Below are 16388 nucleotides of genomic sequence, written 5' to 3'. Positions count from 1 at the left end.
ATCCAGATCAACCTTCCCAGAAATGCTGGAAATGCTGGAGGAAGGATGAATATGGAATTAAGGCAGGGAAAGGTAGTGGCTTTTTCTGGCAGGGGGTGATGACAAAACAGGGGGCTCAGGTTGTTTTGATTTGTTGAACTTGCAGTTGAAATGTGGGAAGAAATGCTGCCACCTCTTTTATTGATATTTGTTCAGAGACACTCATTATGTATTACTTCATATATATGTGTATGTGCATGTGAAGCTTTTCAGAGCTTTGGATGAATGCCTTTTACATAGCATTTTTAAGATCAAAATCTATACAATTATGTGGATTCCTGCATGTAAATGATTTTAGGGAGTCTGGTGTTTTAGCATTTTTAATTTTCTAGTAGATTTTATGATAGTGTAAAGTGATAAATTATCTTTTGTGGCCGCCAGAGTTATTTAACTATCTGCAGACACACCATTAGCAGGAGCAGTCTATGCCCGGTCGGTGTTCCTCATCCCTCCCTGGGAGACTGCTTGTAGAGAAAAGGGTTTCCAGGCATTTCTGTGCAAGGCCCTTTTGCCAGCAGTGCCACCAGGGTGAGGAGAAGCACTGGCCAACTGTGGTGTGCTACAGTCAGGAGGACATTTTTCTACCACGCAGCAGAGAAAGCTACCAAACAAGCATCACTTATTATTGACTTTCCATTGCTACTGGCCTGTGTTAAAACCAGTGACATAGAAAAGAAAGGTTCCATTTCCCATTACCAGATATCCAATCCCCCTAGAAAACATCTGTTGAATCTGGGACGATGCCATGGTATTAGCTCTTCAGTTGCATGCTGTTTCATTGGCTGTTCTCAGTGCTGCCCTGTCTATCACAACGCATAATCTCTTTTCAGAGACATTTCAACCACATCGTTAGGGTCTCCTGTCCCATTTCTTTGAAAATCAGTGGTAGTTTTTAGCCTTTGGCACACAACTTGGAGTTTAGAAACTTGACTCTGTGCAGGGTGTAAGACAGGGAACAAAAGTTTCCCGATGATTTCATGTGACAAAAGCTGTGCGAAGAAAAGAAGTGGGTCTGCAGAAATCCTGCTAGTTGCCGTGTTTATGATCCCAAGAAACTTGCACTGGAGTGCCTCAGACACATAACTAAGTGAGTCTCAAAATGTTCATTATTGAAGACAGTATAAGAGAACTGTCTTTAGAATTCATGTAATATACTACCAACCAGAGGGAGAATAATACAGAAATACTTTCTTGATGATGTGTGCTAAAGCAGCAGGCATTTAAGAGCAACGGATGTCAATCTCTGAGGTTTTTGTAAAGAATTGCAATTTATGACGTGTTAGGGTAAACAGTTGGATTATATTTCTGAAATGCATGTTCCATCAGGTAAAATCATTGTGATTATAGGCCCTAGTACTTTAAGTAAGTTATGCACTAAAAGGCTGAAATTATAAAACAAGTATGCTTATGCTTCACTGTTAATCCCTCTTTGTATCTATGCTGAGTAAACTACAAGAGAAACTGCATTAAACAATAAAGGCAAAAATGGCATGTTATGTCATCTTGATAAACAATGACTGTTATACTGTTTTCCTTCAAGAAGCAACTGTGACTGGCCTCTGTATTCTCCCTCAATGGAGAATGTGCCTGACTGTAAAAAAAACCGGAGGATTATTTAGAAGTTACTTTGTTCATGCCTCTCAGTGAAAGCAGCACTTTCTTTGCATCTTCTCACTTTGCTGCTTTTCCTTCATTTTCTCAGCTCTTATCTATTTGAGAAAGCTGAACTTCTTATTGCAACAACAACCTACTTTCATGCAGACTATGAGTTTTGAACAAAGTGAAATAAAACTTGCTTTAAGTGGTTTTGGAAAAGTTTGACAGCAGAAGATAATAAATGAAAATAAAACTACAATATTTCTCCTAATGCAATTTGTGGCATGTCAATGTCAAAGCATTCTAACAACAAATCAACAAATATGTGAATGAAAACAATATACATAACTTACTTTCCTATATTGGAAACAACTGTCAAACAATTATTGTATGACTTCATGAATTAGTTGGCTGTTTTGAAATATTCCTGCTAGGATAAAAAAAAAAAAAAAAAAAAAAAAAAAAAGGGGAAAAAATTCTATATGGGCCTTTGAGCCTGAACATATTGTGTCAATCATAAGCATATGCAATGTATCTAAGCCATGAGGTAAAAATTTTCTTTGTAAATTATTTCATAAATAAATAATTTGCCTGAAAAAGTTTATAAAAATATTTTTTGCCTTTATTAAGTTCTCTACAGTTCTTTGTGGTGAATATAAACAGATTCATATTGACGTCTTCTCGATCTGCTTTATTTTAACTTGAAATGCAGAATGTATCATGAAAGCATTTCAAATAAAGATACGGTAACAAACTTTTTCTAAGAGATACCGTATTTCATTCGAGTTGTCTACTGGAAACTATGAAGACATGTTGTGTCCTTCTCATCTTTGCTTATGAATGGCTTTGTGGTTTCATTTTAAAAGTGCATGCACAGAGATATTTATGTCCTTTAAAAACATACCTATATAGTAGCATTCCACAGGTGAAAAAAAAGGTGTGTTTGTTATCAAGGTTTACAAGTGTTGAAATCTGTGGTTTCACTGTTATTGATCTTCACAGTTTATCTGTCATAATGTGAATAAAATCTGGGAAAGCTGCAGCCACACATAAGAACTGGCTGGGATTTAAGGTGTGGGGGGCATCATTTCCTGGTTAAAAATAAAAAGACATTAATAAGTCTCACTAGAACAGAGAAGTAAAGGGAAATAACTCTTGTTTAAATATTTTCCACTCAAGCCCTGCTTGTAAGATGCTTAGCCAAGTCATCAGACAAAATACCTGCCTATTTTAACCCTTCCTGTGCAAGACATATGCCAATAGAATGGCCACTTGGGGTTGACATACTCAGTAACAATAATAAAATCAAAACTGTTGAGAAAAACACGTTTGAATTGATGTGAACAGGACAAAAATACTTGCTTTTCAGAGTCCTTTATTCACTAAAGTTTGTGGAAGTGGCTTGTCCTTTTGACTGTGGTGCAGCCATGGCATTTGCAGCTTGGGAAAAGGAAATTTATGAAGTCGGGAGAGGCTGGCTGAGCGCTTATGAGTGAGGTGCCACAAAGGGTGAGGTACTGAAGTATCGGGCAGACTTTGTAACAAACTTTAGAGTCTGTCATTACTTTCCTTCACATTCCATGTATATACGTCTCTGGTGCTCTGAACGCATTTTCTGTGGACGGGTGTAGAGGGAATACCACCCAAAATCAGTGAATTCTCCTTTCCCTGTGTCGGGGATCCTGCTGTGTGTGCCTAACCGTGCAACCTTCCATTTTCAACATGACAAGTTCACCTCTTGTATGTGAATTATTGCTTTTCGATTCATAAAGTGCTTTATCAGACAATCCTACAAAAGAACTTAAGGGGGAAATGTGTTACTGGGTGATTTACACGAGCAATTACTTTACAAATCTGCCAGTGGATTACACTAAACATGTATGAAGAATGTTTAAGTTTGGAGAGAGGGCTGTGATTGCCTTAAGTTTTACAGTAGGGTTTCATTTGCGTCACCGTGTATCTCTGAAGATTTTATGCTTTACACTTCACCACGTATTTGAGAGTAAAATTGTAACGAAAAAGTTATGTAATTTCAAAAATTTGGGGGGAAGCAGCTTCATCTCTCAACCTGTAATCCTTTAACCCTTTTCCAGCTTCTTCCTTGAAAAATGTATTAGAAGATGCAAGCAAGCAGAATGCATCTATTTGAATGTGAAATAAGCTTAAAACAACTTGCATGGGAGGAAAAGCACGCCATATAAAGTCACCTAACTGCAGAAAAATTGTGTCCAAATGCCCAACAAATGTTTACATAGTTTTTAACGCCTACTATATTTGGGATTTTAAAACCCTTTCATAGGAACCTTTTATGTACTGCTTCTCCTTGGAGAGAGTTTTTACATTGACATACAGACTTCTGAGAGTTCATAGCATGGGGGAAACTGGATTATTTCGAATTGAAAAAGTTCTGCACAAGGAGGAAAAGTTCTGAGTGTTTCCTCGGAGCAGCTCGGAGCTGACCTGCGACCCGTGTCAGAGCGCGGGCGGTAACGGGACTGCGCATCGCACAACCTGGGAACTGTCTGCCCACCCGCCTCAGCGCCCGCACACAAACGGGGGGCACGGGGCAGAGAGGTGACATTAAACCTGCGGGAGTCCCCGAGCAGGGCTGGGGTCTCTCGAGGGCGGCAGCTACCGGCGCGCGTGGGTCGCGCCTTTTGTCCCCAGCGGCACCTTTTCCAATCCCGCAGGACAGCCGCGGGTCCCAGTGACAGCCGCGGGCACAGCCGCCTCCCGCGGGCCGCGCTGGGGGCGCGCCTGTGGCCTGCGGCTATCCCTGCTCCGACTCGGCGCAAGTCCCCGCGGCCGCGGGGCGACGCGCCCCCTCGGCCCGCCCGGCTCGGCGGGCCCTGCCCGCGCTGCCCGTGGCCGTGGCCCGGCGGCGGGCGGAGGCGGCGGCGGGGGGCGGCGCGGGCCGCGCGGCGGGGCCGCCTGCACTGTCTCTTTAAGGGCGCTCCGTCTGGGGTGGCGCTTTCCTCCGCGAAGGCTCCTTTGATATTAATAGTGTTGGTGTCTTGAAACTGACGTAATGCGGGGAGACGGAGGTCCTGACAAGCGATAACAGTCCCGATAACGCGCCGGCCGCCCCGCGCTCCCAGGCCGCCGCCTCGCTGCCGGCGGGGCCGCCGCGCCGTGCCCCGGCCCGCGCCCCCCGGCCCGCCGCGCCCCCGCCCCCGCGCCGCACCGCACCGCCCGCCGGCGGGCCCGTCGCCCCCTCCCCGCCGAGCGGGGCCGAGGGGGGAGGCAGCGGCGCCGCGGCCCCCCGCCCCCCCCCACTCCCCGGCCACCGCCACATAATCCGCGTCCAACTCCGCCGGCAGCAGGAGACGGTTCATGGCTCGCGCCGCGGCTCCACCATCTTCCAGGCTGCCGGGGCTGTTGCTGCCGGTTAATCAACAGGTAAGCGCGGGGGGGCGCGGACGGGGGCGGCGGGGAGGGCGCCGCGGCCGGCGGGCCGGGCGGGGGCGGCGCGGCGGCGGCGGGCGCGGGGGGGGCGCGCGGCGCGGGGGCGCGGCGCCCGCGGCAGCGTGGCGTGTGCCCGGGGGGGCGGCGGGGGTGCTCCCCCCAAAAATATCCCCCCAAAAATAAAAACAACAATAACAACAAAAGCGGAGGGTGGGTGGACATAATCCCAGGCAACGGGGGCTGCTCGGATTTCACAGGCTTTTCTCTGTGCATCACCCCCCCCCTCACGACCCGCGCCCCCCGTTCCCCCCGCCGGTGGGTCAAAGCCATGTGTGATGGCTGGAAATTGGCGACTTCAAAACGGCGGTAGCCCCGCCGGAGTCGGGAGGGTCAAGTTCAGCTGCGGCGGCGGGCAGGGGGAGCAGCCCCCCGGCCCGGAGGCGGGGAGGGGAGCGGCGGCGGCCGCGGGCTGGTGCGGTTCTGCTCTGCTCTGCCCTCCCCTCCGCGCCGCTCCGCGCCTTATCTCCGCGGCCGCCGGTTCCCCGGCACCGGGGCGCACGGGGGGAGGGGAAGGGAGACGCGGGGGGTGGAAGTAGAAGACGAGCACAGAGGGTTCGCATCCGATGGGCTGCAGTCGCACAGTCCTGCCGCTCCTGCCGCTGCTGGAAGTTTTAATGGGGATCATGACAAGCGGTGCTCAGAGACACCATCATGAAGAGTAGTAAGTTTGGGAAAAACTTTTTTCTTTTTTTTTTTTTTCCCTTTTTTCCCCCCTTTTTAATTTTTCTTTCCCGTTCTTATTTTCCTTCTCCTTGCCCTGGGACACACCGGGAGAGGCCGAGCGCGGAGCGGTGCTGCTCCGGGAGGAGGGCTTGGGATCCCTCCCGGTCACACCGGGGTAACAGGCGACACACTGGTGGTGGTGGTGGTGATTTTTTTTTTTTAAGGTTTTTTTTTTTTTTTTTCAAATCAGAGGCAAAGAGACGTAAAACTTTTCCCTCTTAAAGGCGAAGCCCCACTGCCAGCGCTGCGTCCCGGCACCCGGCTCTCCCTGCCTGCCACAACTTTCCGGAGAGTCTCACCTCCCCGCCCCCCCGGCCCGGGGGCTGCGGCGGGGGCTGCTCCCTCTGCAGCCACCCGTGTGTGGCTTTCCGAAGGGAGGAATGAATGGAGGCGAGGCCGGGGCTGGAAGGGCTGCGCGGCGGTCCGCGCTCCGCGGCCGGGGCAGCCGGGGTGGCCCGGGCCGGCCGGGGGTGGGCGATGGCGGGTCCCGGGCCACGCAGGGTCGGGCCCAGGGGGCTACGGCCGCTGCGCTGCCCTGGGACGCGAGCGGCTCCTCGAGGGGGCTTGACATTTCGGGGGCTTTGTTTATCTGCCTCCCTGCTGCAAATCACGGCTCTCAGACACCCCGGCACTCCTACGCGGGTTCTAGTGGGGCCCGCTAGTCTCCTTTATCTTTTTTTTTTCCACGACCAGTTATGTTTTCTATCTGCAAACGGCAAACTTCTCCAGTGCACTGACTGAGCTAAGCTAACTAAGTGATAAGCTGGAGAGACGTCTCCCCTCCATCACTTCTTCTCTGCCAGTGCGAGCACCTTGCCTGGCAGAGCAGCAGTCGGGTCACCCCAGCACCCTTTGGAACCAAGGTGACAAGTCCCTTCCGAGGGGAAAAGATTCTCTAGTAAAGAGAATATAAGGTGTTCTGCAGACCATGCTGCCTTCAGTGCTTTTACAGTACGCAGCACATTTTGAACGTTGATGGAAAGAGACAATAATTTGATACGTCTCAGGTTATATTTAATCGAGTTCAGTAAAGTCTCTCAAGGAACCTTCAAACTTTTTTGTCATTTTGGCTGTCATCTTCAACTACGCAGTTGAATCCTATGGATGTTGGTGGCATCATGTTACTCTCCTGTTGGTTTTAGTAAAAGTTGAACGTTTAGAGAAGACTGCCAGAGTTAAAAATGCAAGGGGCAGCAAAGGAAAGTAGTGGTAAGAGCCAGTTCCTGACGTGGACAAAATGAGAATAAAAGTTACAGTAGTCTTCTGAACTGCAGTCTGTGTTTGCCTCATGTTCACAATCTGTGTGTTAGGTTAGACAGCTCTCTCAGATATTCCACCACAGTGACATTTTAAAAAAAACCTCCAAAAGAGTGAAGGTTGTTTTATTTTTTTTTTTTAAGTACTCTGGGTCTATGAGTAAATACAGGGTTTGTTTGAGAACATCAACTATTTCCTGTAAATTGTGATGCTGACAAGACTGTCTGGAAATGATATCAACACTTTGAAAGATTTTTTTTTTCCTATTTTAACCACTGAATGAAAGTCTGTTAATAACATGGTCAAACCAAGCAAGTGAAACCTTTCTCTGTAAAGGGGAAAAAAAGTATTTTTCTTTTTTCCTCTTGAATAACATAAACCTGCCTGAGGTTTGCCACATAGAATCAGTAATTCTGACATTCAGTAGTGCATCAGTGCCTATATACAAGTTTATCTTCAGACTGTGACAACAGAAATCTGCTTCACCTTTTGAAATTCAAGGGAGAATATACATGAGAAAAATAGTCAGTTCCTAATCCACCCTGTTCTGTCTGATTATCGCTTTTTTTTTTTTTTTTTTTGGCTGCATATAATAACTTTCTCTGTTTGAAACTTCGCATATACATAGTCACAACAAAGTAAGTAAAGGGAAAAGTTGCATCAGCTTTTAAGTTTACATGTTTTGCCTGTGATCCTCTAAAACAGACTCTAAATAACACTGAGCAGTCTTTGCCTGTGATAGTATGGCTTTTTCTTTTTCTTTATTTCATAGCAGTGTTAATAAAGGAAAAGAATGTAAATGACAGCTTCAGAGATCTGAGACCTCTTTGGGCATCAAACATGATGCAGCCAGGTTATCCTTTCATGTTTTTAATTCATTTTTACTGTAATTTATAGGGTAGCTTTACGGGTTGACTTACATTTTTATCAGTGAGAGTAATTTCAGTAACATTTGATGAATCCCTAGCAGGATTAATTTCTATAATGTCTTCTCTAGCATTTGTAGTAAACTTTCACAGTGCACACTCTTATCATGCATTCTCTGGCTGAGTGTAAAGAATGTTATTATCCACATATCGTGATAGTGCGTTTATAACCGTGTAGTACTAATTCTTGTCTCTGGACTGGAGTGTCTGTTACAGGCAATTGTTGCTTGTCAAATCTGTGTATTCCAATCATATTATATTTTAATGCTAGTTGACACATTGGGTTTTATATTTTCAAAGCATTGTGCAAACAATGACTAATTACTTTCTGTTCATGCGAATTACCTCTTTTAGCACTTTATCAGGCAGTTGCTTTGAAATAAAGCTATTTTACATTACAGTGTGAAAGAGTTAAAAAATTAGCAGACACATTTAGGAAAAAACCCAAAATTGTAATTACAACCAGGCAACTTTCGGTACGTATTTAAATTTTTCTTTTTATGTGGAACTTTCCTTCTAAGGCTGGGGGGGGGCGCATATGTGTATGAATATTTATGTTTCTTACAAACTCTTGACAATATTTTAATGTAATAATCTTAATAGAAACATTCTCAGATCTTAACTGAAGCCACACTGGCAGTATCGCTTTAATAAAGGTTTGTGGGTAACACCAAATATAACATTGTGAGAAAGTTTATGGTTAAATATTTTTGAACATGATAGGCTGGGAATCTGACAGCCCTTTTTGTTAGGTGAAAGTAAAGTGGAAATAAATTACATTTTTAATACAGTTTCAGGTAAAACAGACTGCCATCTGGTAGTAAAAGTATTGGCCTTGAACAGAAATATATTCTGATTAAGGTATTTTAACTGGTGTGTAAAATGAAGCCATTCATTCAGTAAACTGACAACTTTCCAGTTGGTGTTTACCCTTGCTTAATTTAGTTTCCTCAACACAACTAGTGAGGTAGTCTGGGTCTGTTTTTGGCAGTCCCGTATGGCTGTAAACTTAGGTATATTTGTCCCAAATATTAGACCTCACGAGTTAAAAACAATGGGTTAAAAAGAATAGCAGGCAGGTATGAGAAAAAAAAGAAAAACGTTCCTTTTTTGTTTCTGAAACTTTCTCAAGTTCTTACCTAGTGAGAAAACAATGCTATTTTCAAATACTGGTGATTAATACTATAACCAGCATAGTCTGCACCCATCTATTGTATAAATACCATTGCCTGTTGACCTTTGGATACATTAATTACAGCATATCTGGTCTAGGTTCTATTATTTTTGTCTGTCCAGAAGATAAATAAAGGTGCCCTTTCCAGTCCTCCTGGAGAAGAACTTTTTTTCTGGGTATTGTCATGAATTATGGAGTTCTTTTTCCTGCCCTGTGCCAATGAAGTTCTCTTTTGACTTTAAAAGATAAGGCTGCATCCAAAGGGAGAATATTTGATTATTCTAAAACTATATGCACTTCAGTTTTTATGGTACGTACAAACTTTCTGGGCTTTGCTTTTTTTGGATTGTGTGTTTGCTAATTGAAAGAAGAGCACGATGAGTTATATCAGATGATGTGAAGGATTAAAGTACAATTACACCATTAAATCGTAAATGTTTACAAGGGCAAGACATGCAACTGCATTTTTCAGATTATGCTTATTATTCACTCCTCGATGTTATTTTGCACCTAATCAATAAAGGGCCTTCCAGAACGCGGCTCCTTCGCCAGTTGTGTATGTGCCCAGAACGTAAGAAATGCTGCTGGGGCAGACGAGCACAGGGAGGGGAGGGAAGTGCTGGCATATTACTCTGACTTCTTGTCATGCAGACCAAGGCTCAAACGAAACACGGAGCAATGGGAGGATAGCTCCCCTAGTCTCGATTTAAATCCCCAGTGGACATTTTGTCACACACCAAAAGCGTTGCACAACTGAGCACCATTCCACTTGATGTGTCGTCCGGAGTCAGAGGAGCCTCTGATTTGGCATCACGGGGTTTAGAAGACTATGATTTAGGTGAACTGGCGCAGCTGTGTGTAAGAAACTTTGTTTAATAGCCATTATGTTTTATTCATGTTCTGTGCTATCAGATTCTTATTTTCTAGTACCTTTAAAGTGGTTCTTTAAAATTTAATAATAACACCACCAGTGAAAAATACATCTAAAATTTAATAGAACTTGCCAATCCTTCTATCAGTGATTTTTAATATGGTCCTGCTGCATTAACTAAGGAACCTTGTTCCTGCTGCGGATCTCTGTATGTGGATTTAGTAAAGCTCTCGAAAGAAAATGCTTCATTAAATCGCGTAGCTGCCATGAGTGGCTCTTCCGTAGGACGTTTCTACAGAACCCAGTTGGTTCCATCCCATAAAGTTCGGCAGGACTTTTCCGTCTCGTAGGGTATGTGTGTGAGTACAGCAGCTACAGTAAGATTTTCTGCCTTGAAAATAGAGTTATTTTGAATTGCAAAGCTTAGTCCGAATAATAATTTTTATTTTCTTCGCTTCAGTTGGTGCATGTCTAATTTCTTATAAGTCTGTTTTCTTTCTAGGCTCAGATCACCTTTTCTCTTTTCCTTTAAATTTATTTTGAAATATTTAATTCTTAAAATGTTACTAGCCCTTTAAAAACCTGTAATAAATGCTTTACAAGTGGCTAGACACCTTCCCTGGTGGTTTAATTTATACAAGCAGGAAACTTTCTCTCCTTCTTTCTCCCTCTCTTTCTTGTTTTCTTTAAACCAACTGACGTAATGCCAAACTTTGCTTTAAAAGAACAGACAGAAGTAATTGGTAGCTTTTAACTTTTAATAATGTTCTGGATTGGTTTTAGTGGCCAAACTGCATTTTTTTAAAATATCAAGTAAAAACGGGCTTGTGGCCTGAGGAAGAAAGGCCCTGTTGATGCAGTTATTTTTATTCTTGTTTTTCAATCTGTTATTAAAAATCTTTCCTGCTGAGCTCTGCTGGATTTCTCCAATTGCTCTTTGTGATGGCTGGTGCATTTCAGGTTACGGTAACTTAAACTGTTTTCTGATTTTTATTTTTTTTCCCCCATGGCCACTTTGAGATGCTTTATTTTTTTTTTTTTTTTTTTTTTGTGTGTTTATTTGATTCCCCCCTTCTGTCTTTCTGTCCCCTTCTGGCATTCCTTCTGTCTTGTCCAGCACCCGACTCCTTCTTTCGGAGAAACAATTAATTTTGATTCAGAGAGAAATAATATGTTAAACATACCTTTGGTGGCAGTTCAATGAATATTATTTTCCTAATATGTGAGTGTTCTACACCTGTTAGTGACGCTGCTTAGAAAGATACTCACTAGCCATTGCAGAACACATAAGAGATCCTATCTTTCAGAGTGTCCACTTTCTGTGTGTTCTCCACCCCGTCTTAAAGCTAAACAAGTTTTTAAAATATGTTTAGTAATAGTTTCAAATGATCTGTATCTATTTGTATTAACTTGATATTAGAAACAAGACAAAACAACAAAAGGATTTTTTGAAATAACCTTAAAATTCAATCAACACACTTTTCTTTCCTTATTTCTTTATTTTGTTCATGTTTTCTGGCTCATTTCCTTAATTTCTTTTCTACATGTGCTGGGGTTTTGAGCGCAAGCAAACTTTCTACAGTAAAAGACAGAGTTGGGCAATAGACTTTCTTGACGAAGTTGACGTCAGGACGACTTCATAAGTTGGCAAGTAGGAAAATCGTTCAAAGACTGAGTTGGCTTGTGCCAGTTTTCCCTTCCTTTAGGGGAGACACTCCACCCAGTAGGAGGTTACCCCACCCAATGTGAAGAGCTATAATTCAGTGGCAACACTTTAAATGTCAATCCTCCCTAGGGTTTAAACCCCAGACTTGTCTTGCCTCAATCTTTATATTTAATCTAACATTCAATCTGTTGAAGTAACATCTCATCTTCATAAGCACTTTTGGGGCCTGATCCTGCAATTCTCATTCTTGAAAAATACTCACTGTCGTCTGGGGGACTTTTGGATTCAGTAGAAGCTGCAGGATTGGCTTCTGCAGAGTTGTGTGTGTCTGTGTCTGTCTGTAAGTAAGATTGTGTCTGCCTGATGAATATTTAATAATCCATGTTGTTTAAGATGAAATTGTAAAATACTTAAAATCTGAAGGAGTTCTGGAGTCCTAATGCTGTAAAACAGATTTCCCTCAATAAGTGAAGTGTACTTATTTTTAATTTAGCACTTCCCAGGTTAAAGTATTATTTAAAAAGGGCCCAACTCTGAAAAATTTAAGAGTGGCATTTCTGCCATTTTTTTCTGTATTTCTCTGTATTGTGCTGTAGACATATTTTTGAATGCTGCTTATAGCAATTTTTTCATCTCTAATGGAAAATGAAAATCACAGCCTGTAGCTTAGTGCCCCCAGTAGGCGTTGGGGTACTTGGATAATACTGAGCATGCTCAAGGAAAAATTTAGTTTTTTTGTATTCTCAAAGTAAATGTGTAATTTTTATAGGTTTATTTTACTTCATCATAGTGTCTATTCTCAAGCATCCTTTTTGGATCCCCCGTTATGTTTAGCAAGGTGGACAATGCAGGAGGAAATGTATAATTTGATATTTTAAAAATGTTACAGAGAAATCACTGGTGTGTTCACCTTTCTGTGTTTTGAAAACATTCCAGTATTTTTAGTTTATTAATATATCTGGGAAAAAAGTCCTTAAAAGAAGATGCTAAAAATCATCAGTGTACTTATGTTTCTCAGCAAGATTTACTTAAACAGTGTGCTTCAGTTTTGCCTCAAACCATTTCAAGCCACCTCTGATCCAAGAATGTACCAGTTCTTGGTTCCTGGAAGATTAAGCATGACAGTTTCTATTATATAATGAACAGCAGTATTGTTTGAACAAAGGTAACATATTTTGATTTGTGTACCTTTTTTTGGCAGCTGGCACTAGAGTGGGTCTAAAATGAGTGGTGATCTAACAGTGTAAATATCTGAATGTTCTTGAAACACACGGTGTAGATGTAGTGTGTTTAAATCATTGAATCTATCTACCTATATTATATAAAATGTGTGTGTATGTATATATACAAAGCCGTAAATGGTGTGTTCTGCTATCTGTAGCTTTCAAATGTGTATCCTTTGGGTATTCCTGACCTACTTTGCAAAGTCTGCAAGTCTGAAGTACATACTGAAACTTAAAAAATTAAACATACAGCTTGGTGGTTCATTAAAAAAAAAAAAAAGCACGGGAATTTTTGCTGATAGTTAATTAAAAAGAAAGAAAAAAAAGATAGGGCATGGGGTGCCTAGCCAAATACCTTGCAGACTGCTTTTGGATGTCCCAATGACTTTACAGGGATTATTTTAAAAAACAAAATCCCATTTTATCTAAAAAAAAGCTTGAAGTAGATACTGAAGTTAAGTATTGCCTAAAATTCCTATATTCAGATGTGGTTTAATGTTTAATAGAAGTTAAATGAGTAAGGATAAAGCAATTTTCTTTAGGGTAGAAGAGTTTCAGTGTTTCCAACATGAGTCTTCTTGACTTTCTCACACACCACTCCTCAGGCAGAAGCTGTGAGTTACGTGGAACATAATCCAAAACTTACTTTGCAGGTGAAATGTTGCTTCATGAATTCAGTTAATGAAAGACAACTCCAGTTTCCTAACCTGAATGTAGCTTGCTTTTCTATTTAGAGTTCTTAGTGTTAGGTGTATTAAATACACTCATCAGATGTTGGCCAGCTGCAGTTACAGAATACAAACCAAAAATGCATTTCATGTCGATCGTTGCTGAGCCTTCTCCTCCTGCACAAATAGATATGGACACACACACACACACACACACACACACACACACACGATTAATAAACTAAACCTTGCCCCAAATATCTGAGGGAAAAGCTTGTGAAAATAAATTAGCCTTACCATGTGCCTTGCAGGTAAACAGTATCTGCCTCTGCTAGAGAAATGGGAGAGGAGAGCTGCTGAACAGAGGCTGCCTGCCTGTGCTGTCCTGGCACCCAGATCTGGAGGCTGAAATGTGGGGGTTGTCAGTAAAAATCCCACCTCTCTTTTAAGCTGTTACAGTGGTGGGAAGGAAAAAACAATAACTCATGTCTCCCATCTACTGTATGTACTGTTTTCTTTCTGTGGCCTGCTAGAGACATCTGAAATTTATGCCATCCAATTAGTCTCCTTTTAAGTTCCTCAGATCCAGGGTTTTCTTTAGAACTAAACTCCTATTTGCATGTTATGTCTGTCATGAAAAAAATAATAATGTAATGGATTAAATTAATCCTGTAATAGTTGTTTGAGCATACTGTAGGAATGTAAATAATTTTGTGGCATTGAGCTCATATTTCCAGTCTTATGGGGGGTAAGATCAGAAGTTATCAACAACATATATCTGAGTCATTCAGCTACAATAAATCTTCTAACAAATACCTACCCTTTGCACACCCAGAGATATTCTCCAAGACTGTTGAAACTCTGCACACACCTGTATCTTATGTGTAAGTCCATATGCATGACTAGTAGATATATCTTCAACTACAATCAGATAGTATGTTTGGCTGCAGCAGCCACAAAATAAGTAGTCCATGAACAAAAAGTTTGCCACTTGATTGCTCCTGGCTGTGTGGCCCTCAAGGTTGTCTTTTCCCCGTAGAAAGTCCCAAAGAATTGTTAGTTGAAAAGAAGTGTGGAGTACGGCACTGACTCCAGCTCTGCCAGAACTCAGGACACAAAGCATTAAGTGCTTCATCAATATCAGGTCAGAAGTGATCATGCATAATTCACTTCTATCTAGGTGTCATTCTGTCATGTGTAAGGTATGCTCTGTCTCTGTTACTCTGTCTGTTTCTGCCTCATGCAGATCTCTCTCTTTGGCTGCTCTACGCACATACATCCACTCTAAAAATACGTGGAAATGGAAGTCCATCTGTGTTGCATAATTTTTTTACAAAAACACCAGTGTTTGTATTGTTCTTTCACTGAGCCCTTAATGAGTTTAAAGAATTTAATGTGACTTAATGAGGGTTCTTATTTTGTTTCTGACACAGACACTAATGAGGCAAAAGTAGAACAAATTGAAAACCAACTTTTACTTGCTAGTTTCATGATGTCATCAAATGCAGGATATTACAACTCCTGGAAAAATTTACAAATCTAGGCAGGAATCCATTTTGCATCACTGCCTTTCAGTTGTTTGTGACATGAGGTTTGCTAACAGGAAAACAAAGCTTAGCATAACTTGATTTTTTTATGTTTAGGATGGTTTGATTTTTTTTGGCGAATTATTTTTGGAAGAGTGAATCTATCTAACCCGCTTTGCCTGTCAACCCTGGCAGAAACTTAGATACTTCCAAAAATTGACCAAAGATTGATTAATCCCTCTGATTATGGCCCTGATCTCTGCCTGTACTTGGAAGGGACAAAACTTCTTGTGGCTTCATCTAGAGTAAGATCCGATTGTCATTGGGCAACTTCTAATTCTGTTGCAGCTAACTGAGAGGGAACTGTGATTTTTGTAACATTTTCATGTTACACTTACTACAGTTTGGTATTTTACAGCAATTTCCCTGGACTAAGGACACAGTAACAACATTTTGTAAGGTGCCACTTTGCTTTTTCTGTTGCCCCACTCAGGATGGTCAAGGAGTATTTTACTGTGTGAATCTGCCCTTTACAGGACCACAGTTGGTCTGTCACCTTTAAAAGTGATTATTGTGATTGGAGAACAGTTCACTCCCCAAAGGGGAATGAAAACTGGAAGTAGGTTTAGGAAGTGCACCTGCTTCTGCGCCCTGCTGCTGTTCTCTGGCTTCACGGGCATGCTTTTATCTTGTCCTCACCAACTTCTTTTGGAAAGGCTTGTAGGGATAGCAGTGAAGAACAGCAGTGTAGAAACAGCAACTGAAGGTCTGGTATGACAGGCCCATATCTACAGAAGCAGGCTCTAATGCCCTCACCAGGTTGCATGCCGTGCCATCCATGGGCATCAGGGTATTTCTGTCAGGCCAAAAGAAGCAGTGACTTTCATAGTCCACAAAATGTGCTTTAGATATAACCAAACTGCAGAAAGTTGCAGCATAGTACATAAAATGCTTTTTTAATAACATCTGATTTTTTTTCAGCAGTTAGTATTTTTAACAGTATCAGATAAATTGCACAATGGTGTGATTTCTTTGGTAGGTGCTAACCCTTGGCTCTTCTGTGAGGAATTTATTGCTTTGCATTTTTTTTACAATTAGTTGTTGTCTTTATATTTTTAACTGCAAAAAGAGATAGCTAAAAACATTAATAATAATTTGAATTGGAAATATGGGCATTTTTGACCAATTTTCTTGATAATTTTCATACAAACAGAAGAAGAAAGTAACTTGTTTGGTTAGTTTTTATGTATATAT

At 42.0% G+C, this 16388-nt stretch overlaps 1 protein-coding gene across 5 annotated transcripts in view; it reads left to right on the top strand.

Moving 5' to 3' along the window:
- The first annotated feature begins 4818 nt into the window (after positions 1–4818).
- The window catches only part of TRPS1 (transcriptional repressor GATA binding 1), a 219016-nt gene continuing 207446 nt past the window's right edge, over positions 4819–16388 (top strand). For 2 of the 5 annotated variants that reach the window (XM_085053435.1, XM_085053431.1), the window contains exon 1: positions 4819–5034. Coding sequence is in view for 1 of the 5 variants with exons in the window: in XM_085053434.1 (XP_084909560.1) it covers positions 5752–5761 (10 nt within the window). In the remaining 4 variants the exon portion in view is untranslated. Of the gene's footprint in view, positions 5035–5635; positions 5762–16388 lie in introns of those variants that run through there. The other 3 variants (XM_085053434.1, XM_085053432.1, XM_085053436.1) reach the window with 2 other exon arrangements.

This window comes from Lichenostomus cassidix, chromosome 2 (assembly GCF_008360975.1).
Source record: "Lichenostomus cassidix isolate B80296 chromosome 2, HeHo_3.0, whole genome shotgun sequence".
NCBI classification, from domain to species: Eukaryota; Metazoa; Chordata; class Aves; order Passeriformes; family Meliphagidae; genus Lichenostomus; species Lichenostomus cassidix.
The sequence above is the reverse complement of the archived record's forward strand: the minus strand, read 5'-3'. Positions and strand labels throughout refer to the sequence as shown.